We start from the raw sequence: 8,357 nt of genomic DNA on the forward strand, positions 1-8,357 counted from the left end.
ATGAGCGGATACGGGTACCAACAGCCTTCGATGTCTCGGACACAAGAGAAGAGCGAACTTCAACACTTAAACAACCGTTTTAGTGACTACATTAAAAAGGTCGAAGACGCCAGAAACCAGGCAAACCAGGTAACAGCAGTCTTACTTAAGACATTCAAGCGCAATAGGTATGACCCGTGTGTTTCCAGTTTTGTTTTGCTGAGAGAGAGAGAGAGAGAGAGAGAGAGAGAGAGAGACAGACAGACAGACAGACAGACAGACAGACAGACAGACAGACAGACAGACAGACAGACAGGGAGGAGGGAGAGAGAGAGAGAAAGAGAGAGAGGCAGGCAGGCAGATAGGCAGGCAGACAGACAAACAGACAGACAGACAGACAGACAGACAGACAGACAGACAGACAGACAGACAGACAGACAGACAGAGAGACAGACAGACAGACAGACAGACAGGGAGTCAGACAGACAGACAGGGAGTCAAACAGACAGACAGACAGGGAAAGGGAGATAGAAAGATAGAGAGCGCAAGAGAGACATGGTGGGGGGGGGGAGACAAGTACACATGTGATAACATTATTAGAGATAAGGCGGATGCAAGACAATTGTACAGAATATTTTAAATGAATTTAAGAAACACGTACATTTGAACACAGCCGGCTATTGCCACGTGTTACCACTGTTACAATACACCCATCTATACTACTCAACTCTATGATAAATGAGATCACATTAGTAACATATCTCAGTTTATCTGATCACCAGGTCGACTCTTCAGCGCTATTGAATGCTATCAAGAATTTAGAGAAAGAAAGTGCAGAAATCAAAAGATTGTATGAAGATGAGATTGGAAAACTACGACGTGAGTTGGATGCTGCGTCGGCAGACAGGCAGAGATTTGAAGCAGCCGCACAGAAGAACGCCCAATTAGCAGCTGATTTACAAAATAGGTATAAACATATATTTATATTTAATATGTACATTATATGGAATTACTGTTGTTTTGTAAACAATCTAGACATCAATAGTGGATGACTATCAGTGATTCTGACAAATGTTTAGTTTGACATTTGACCTTTGGGCCGTTATATTCATATAATTATTTATATGTACAGGAAGAAATTATACAAACAAGCAGGCAAGCATGCATGGATGGATGGATGTATGTATGTATGTATGTATGTATGTATGTATGTATGTATGTATGTATGTATGTATGTATGTATGTATGTATGTATGTATGTATGTATGTATGTATGTAGGTATGTATGCAGGTATGTATGTATGTATGTATGTATGTATGCATACCTACCTGCCTGACTGCCCGACTGTCTACCTACCTACCTACCTACCTGCACACACACACACACACACACACACACACACACACACACATACATACATACATACATACATACATACATACATACATACACAGACAGACAGACAGACAGAAAGACAGACAGACATACATACATACATACATACATACATACATACATACATACATACATACATACATACATACATACATACATACATACATACATACATACATACATACATACATACATACATACATACAGACGAAATTGACGACAATGTCTTGTTTGCTATATTCATTGTAGGCTTGTTGCAGAGCAGCGTCATAACCGTGAACTCCAGGATGAACTTGCTAGACTTCGACAACAGGTGGGAGCCAAAGACGTACAATTGGGCCAAGCCTTGGCAGACAACAAAGACCTTGCACAAAACCTTGACAAGTTAAAAAATGAAAATGATGCGTTGAAAAGAAATCTCCAGGACGTCAGCGGAAAATATGATAAGGATAGTCGTGCACAGGCAGATGCCAGAGAAGCACTTGCTAATCTACAGAAGAAGTCGGATTTCGACAGACAAGTGTATGCCAAGGTTAGAGCATATCATCTTTGAATAATAAGTGAATTTAGGTCAAAACTTTCATTTCAAATTCTGCCTACACAAGCAAAGAAATGCAGTAATGTTAGAGAGATTTTTGTAGAGGTATATGATATAATGAAGACTATTTCTAGAGGCTCTTTTTCAGACCGTGTTTTTTACCAATAAAATGGCTTTCGTTATAATATGGCATGTGAAAGTCTGATGTCTTTGTAATGTGTTTGTTCAGATGACCCTCTGTAGGATCATTTTTTGTTGTCTTTAACAACAATCATTACAGTCCGTTACAAGTTAGTGTTCACTACACTGTTTCACACAAACACGCATAAACAAAAATAACTTGCTACACTTCAAGTTAAGATAGCAAGATTGAATGCATACAGTTTCTTGCTACATTTTGTGTAAATTTAAATGAAATGAATGAACGTGCCACCAAGACATGAAACACTGACGCCAGCGTGTCTGCGTCTAGTTGCAGTACGTTTGTATGTTTTCTTTCAGGAAGACAAAAATGTAGCAACGAAATTGCAATCTTGTTATCTTAAAGTGTAGTATGTGTAGTTTCTTATTGGTTTCTGTGTGGTTTGTTAAACAGAGCCAGTGAACACTAACTTGCAACGGGTTGTAAAATAAGGCTAATAACAACTCTTAGATCTGTAAACTACTCTTATCATTGGAATCCGAAGACTTACAACGATTGTCGAAAAATCTCTTTTGTCCTTTCTAAAATTCATCTTTGTATTTTTTTTCACCGTGTTTCATTTTTTTTTGACATCCAGGAATTGGCAGAGTTGAAGAGTCGGTTGGATGACAAAGACAAACAAATCTTACAATTGGAAGCCAGGCTACGAGATAGCACAAATAATGAAAACAAACTACCAGAAATGTTAGAGAGGGTGCGCAGTGCTGCGAATGCAGAATTACAGAAATATAAAGCCGAATCGGAGGCTGAATATGCTAAGAATGTAAGTGGTTTGTACCGTATTATCATAAGCGGGTGTTCTTTCTCCATTTTCATAATAATGTCTATTCTTTAAATTTATATATTTTGTTAGTGTTCTTGGAGTTTAGCTAATTCTACCATTCGATACAAGGATACTACATCAGAAGAAAACATAATTAATATTCATATCTCGATGAATCATAAGTCGAAAAAACCGTGTTTATTATTTCAGTCAAAAGTATATACATGATACTATATCTATACATACTTAGACAATTGCCATGTACGTCATCGTAAATTTAGTCATATTTAACATATATATATGCGCCGTACCTCTAACACTGACACATCAATTAGAATTGGAATCCATGATACAACATAACGACTTAGAATTGAAAACAGTTCACAGCTCATAAAAACACCTCACAATAATTTATAAAGGTCGCTTGACCTTTATGCAACATGTGGCTCTCTCATGATGACGACGAGCTGGGAAACTACATAATGGAACATATACATATACATGTACATATATATTATGTTTATACTTTTAAACGTTGGTGGCGCTATTCAATTCGCGAGATCAAGCTTTCGTACATTGATGAGATGAATGATAATTCTATTATATATATTGCAGTTGAATGACCTCAAGAAGCAACTGGGTCAAGATGCAGCTGATATTTCCAAGTTAGCCGATGAAAACAAGAAACTCACCGCTGCCTTGGAAGATGCTAGGAGAGACAATGCTGCTTTGCTTAATAAGGTAAAAATAAATGCATATGAAATCGGGATCTAATAGAATATGTGAGATCATTATAAATAGTTCAAGTAATGCTTATTTCTAGTTTCACAAATAGTAATCAACATGACCAGTATAGACGAGAAAGGCCATTCAAACTTAAGCTACGAATAAATTAAAACTTTGTACAGCACCAAAATATTTCCATGTAAGTAATTGGCCCAAAACTGACCAAGTACGGGCAGAGTTACGAGCTCGCAAGTCTCAAGTACGAGTGACGTCTGAACGTATATATACGGGTGACGTAACGAGCTCGTAAGTCTGAAATACGAGTGACGTCGATTATCCGAACGCTAACGGGGACATGCATTTAGTGGATATGCGGTCAGTTCGGATATGCGATCTGCATCGAGATGGGACGGGCGGGGTCAAAAGGTCGCACTCATACAGAATGAACGTACACGTGTTACATGCACTCTCAGACAAATGAAACGTACCGTACTACATAGAAACCTTTTTAATGAACTGTACTTATTTAATACTAAAACTAAATAAAGAGTTGAATATAATAGGAAAACGAATTGAATATGTGTAGAAGAAATCAAAAAACGTATTTACAAGAAAGACGACGACGTGGTGGACAGCTGATAAGAACGCATTGTTGTCATGGTTGCATCTATAAATAATGTTCACTGACATGTAAATGTAATCAAACTGTATCAATGTGTATAAAACGATGTGTCCGCAATTTAGCCACTCAATGAGAAAAAAATGAAGTTCAGAAAAACGAAGTCAGGGGTTTCTGTTTCATTGCACGACTGTCTGCTGCTTTTCTGTGTAAACTACGGATCAATAACAACTGGGTAGGTTCACAATCAGGCTGCGACTCTAGTCATAACAAACACGGAGAAAGCATATCTGCCGCTTCGCCGTGCAATGGTACTGGTTCACACGGGACATCGTTTTCGACTTTATCTTAAGTTTCACGATCGAGTGAGGATTCCTTTCTAGACATCGCAGATTTATAGGTAGGCCGAAGCTGAAAAAGTTTTACACCTTTGAAAATCTTTATTGGAAAAAGAAACGAAACTCCTTTTACTTCTGACCGACAATCATCTTTTCGGTATCACAGTCAATCATCAATGGTTGCATTACATCTCATGCCGACAAGTTGTTTGAAAGTCGCCACTATTGTCAGAGTAGAGTGTGGCATGCCGTTCTCACCATTTCACAATCATTTCAAATCTTTTATGAATCATACAAAAGACAACGGGGTGGTCAATAGGAGAACAACTTTATTGAGATGTTATTGAAGGTGTGATAGTCCCAATGCACTCGATGTAGTCGTCTTTTGTTTTACCGTACGTCATTAACATCACGTCATTCTAGTGGTGGACAGTGATTGTTTACAAACAATACACACTGTAGCTCCAAGACAAACCGCACTCATTCACAAGTCGATCGTCATTCATCAAACTTCAAATTTTTACCGAAACATTACTTTGATATCAGAACAATAGATTTTTCCGGGGGACACGTAGTCAGTTCGGATGACCGATAAATTCGGATATTCGCCACGTACTCGCGGAATACGACAAGCGTACTCATCGAAAATTAGGCCAACTACAAGAGTATGACGTCACTCGTACTTGAGACTTACGAGCTCGTAACTCTGCCCGTACTTAGTCAGTTTTGGGCGAATTACATACCTCAATGAAATATTTGGATCAATCCTAGCTTTCAACCTGAGTCTTCTGGTCTTCTTCAATAAGTTGAAGTCATGTACATGCTATCTGAACAGACGAGTCTTGTGCAAAGTCTTGTACCAGCACTTTCTACGTATACTTCCCATGGACGTTATCGCTATCAATATCTCCCCCATAGCAGTTCTCATGTGTGTTTCATGGGTTCTTAAGTACTATAGGGACTCACTTCGATAGTCACGAAAATATGTACTGTGCAATTATAGTGCATCACATTGCCGAAGCAGTATGATACAAACAGTAAGATCCTCACGTTTTGTTTCATGATTTACATTTTGATATAGATTCGTGCTCTCGAAGACAACAATGCCAAATTGGCTCAGAGTCTTGATCAGGAACGTCAGAAATCTTCGGCTCACATCCGGGCGTTGGAAGACAAACTAAAGGATCTACAGAACCAACTGATTGCCAAACTTCGTGATCAGGGCAGTGGAAAAGAGCCACCAATTGCAGGGGAAATTGAGTCTTTGAAAGTGTTGGTTGAAGATGCAGAGAGCAAGTATGTAACTCGAATATAAAAAGACCCCTCCTCCCCCCCCCCCACACACACACTCGTGTCACTCACCTACCCCCCTCCCCAACACACACACACACACACACACACACACACACACACACATTCTCTCCCTTCCTCTCCCATGTGTCTGTCTATCTGTCTGTCTGTCTCTAGCTGTCTTTGCTTCTGTCTCTTTCTGCCACTCTCTCTCTCTCTCTCTCTCTCTCTCTCTCTCTCTCTCTCTCTCTTTCCCTCTGTCCGAGTATTATCATAAATCATGCTTACAAAGTGCATCCTTTATTTATTCCGTCCATACTGTTTGCAAAGCCAAAGTAGGAAAACAAATAAGTCAAATCATGATGCTGAAAACAGAGCTTCGTTATGATAATATCCATATTAAAGTGAGGTATCATAACATTTAAAGTAATTGATTTTTCTCTCTCCAGATTGGTTAAATCACCACCTGGTAGTAGAGACAAAGCTGGATGGGGTACACTGAGTGGTCAGCCGGCCTATAGTACTGGCTATGGTACCGGTACTGGTGGAGTTGGTGGTAGAGGTAATACACCAGTGGGGCAATACGGTCGCAACATGGCCCTTGCGAGAAGTTTGCCTTCAACAGGTAAAATGTTTAAACCATCGTTATTTTCTTAGTTTCCCTCTTTTCATTACATTTGTCAGATGACTGAAAAAACTATAATGAGGGACATGGAATACAGTAACGTTGTTTATATTGACAAGATAATGGGATGATTAGATTATAAATAATTTTATTTATCGTATGGAAGGGTATAAATGTCTCCGCTACTCGCTAAAGAGTTAAATTGTGGAGCTTGCTTTGTCGTTACCGCAAAGGGGGATCGTGATTGAACAATGGATTCTGTAAGATCGAATAGTTCACTCGTATATTTTCATAGATTAGTTGATTGACTAATTGGTTGCATCGATCGATTGATTGATTGATTGATTGATTGATTGATTGATTGATTGATTGATTGATTAACTTATTGACTAAATTGTCAATGATTAGTTGGTTGGCTAGTTAGTTTTTTATTGTTGATGGTCAATTAATTTTGATTTTTGATTCATTTTGATCAATGAATGAATGAATGAATGAATGAATGAATGAATGAATGAATGAATGAATGAATGAATGAATGAATGAATGAATTGATTGATTGACTGATTGATTGATTTGCTGGTTGAATTTATCATTTGACCTTTTTTTGGTAGATTATTTGGTGTATGTCAACTTTGTGAACTGATAACCCGTTAATGTTTAAACAAACTATCGAATGATTTGCTATTTCAATATTTGTATTTTATAGGCTCCAGTAAGGACTCGGTGTCCTTCCCGCACATATCCGAAAAGACCACATACCGTGTTAGTTACGGCCATCCTGCACATTGAGTACAGACACTATATTATACTTTGTTGCTACGGCCACGCCTAGTTACTGGCCACTGAAACAATGTGGTGGCCCAAGGAAGGAGAGGACATGTTGATGTGTACATACAGATAGTTAGGAAGGTTGTGCCGAAAAGTACATAATTGTATATAACCAGGGAAATTTCCATATGTGATCTAAATGATATCATGTACATATAAGTATATAGTAATGTGTTTTTTCATAAATATCAATAAATTTGTTAAATCGGATTGCCAGAAAGATTACGAAATTAAGATATTCTTTGTAGCTATGTATATAGAGTCATAGTTTAGTTGTCTTCCCAACATCTTAAAAAATGCTAGCTGTGATGTTTGTCACGATCGAATCTTGATTTCTCCGTTGTCATTTTATATTTCCTCATTCACCCCTTTCTCTTCTTTGACCTATATTGTACTCCTCCTAACCATAATCATTGTCGTCGTCGTCATCATCATCATCATCATCATCATCATCATCATCATCATCACTCATCATCGATCATCATATTCACCACCACCACCACCACCGTCATTATCATCATTGTCACTGTCGTTATCATCGCCATACACACCTTTATAACCCGTCACCACTCACAATCTTTCAGTATCACATAAACGTACAAACAGGTTTAAAGTTTAGTTTCGTGCCAAGATCAATTCAACTCATTAATAACATGTAATCACTGCTAAATGTATTTATTTGTATGTATTGTAATTTTTACTTTTCATGGATTATTATTTGAGTAAATGTAATCTATGTGGCTTTGTAGTTCCTGTCAATGCAAAGGAAATTTCATGTTTTTCATGACGAATAAAGTAATTATTATAATTAGTCATTGTCCTCCTCCTCATCCCAATTATCACTCGTCATCGTCATCATCATCATCATCATCATCATCATCATCATCATCATCATCAATCCAATTATGTACCCAAACAATATCTACATCATGTCTCAAAGCGTTTTATCTTCTGTGTTTATATTGTATTTTTCTATTCGGTTTAAAACCCTATGTTTTCACATGAGACTCGGATACATCCTACAAAGACACCTAACATGGATGTAGAATTGTA

The 8,357-nt window shown here is 37.9% G+C and overlaps 1 protein-coding gene across 1 annotated transcript; it reads left to right on the plus strand.

Annotated features, from left to right (window-relative positions):
- Positions 1-7,265, plus strand: LOC144437931 (uncharacterized). Its single transcript, XM_078126964.1, has 8 exons — positions 1-129; positions 762-946; positions 1,625-1,907; positions 2,693-2,878; positions 3,494-3,619; positions 5,643-5,857; positions 6,301-6,476; positions 7,183-7,265. The coding sequence occupies exons 1-8, from the start codon at positions 1-3 to the stop codon at positions 7,263-7,265; spliced, it is 1,383 nt and encodes a 460-aa protein (XP_077983090.1).
- Positions 7,266-8,357: the final 1,092 nt, after the last annotated feature.

The sequence above is a fragment of the Glandiceps talaboti genome, chromosome 7 (assembly GCF_964340395.1).
Source record: "Glandiceps talaboti chromosome 7, keGlaTala1.1, whole genome shotgun sequence".
In the NCBI taxonomy this organism is placed as follows: domain Eukaryota; kingdom Metazoa; phylum Hemichordata; class Enteropneusta; family Spengelidae; genus Glandiceps; species Glandiceps talaboti.

Coding starts and splice junctions, on each gene's coding strand:
- LOC144437931 (XM_078126964.1), top strand. CDS start 1: ATGAGCGGATACGGGTACCAACAGCCTTCGATGTCTCGGACACAAGAG. Junction 130..761: donor CCAGAAACCAGGCAAACCAG/GTAACAGCAGTC, acceptor TCTGATCACCAG/GTCGACTCTTCAGCGCTATT. Junction 6,477..7,182: donor GAGAAGTTTGCCTTCAACAG/GTAAAATGTTTA, acceptor TGTATTTTATAG/GCTCCAGTAAGGACTCGGTG.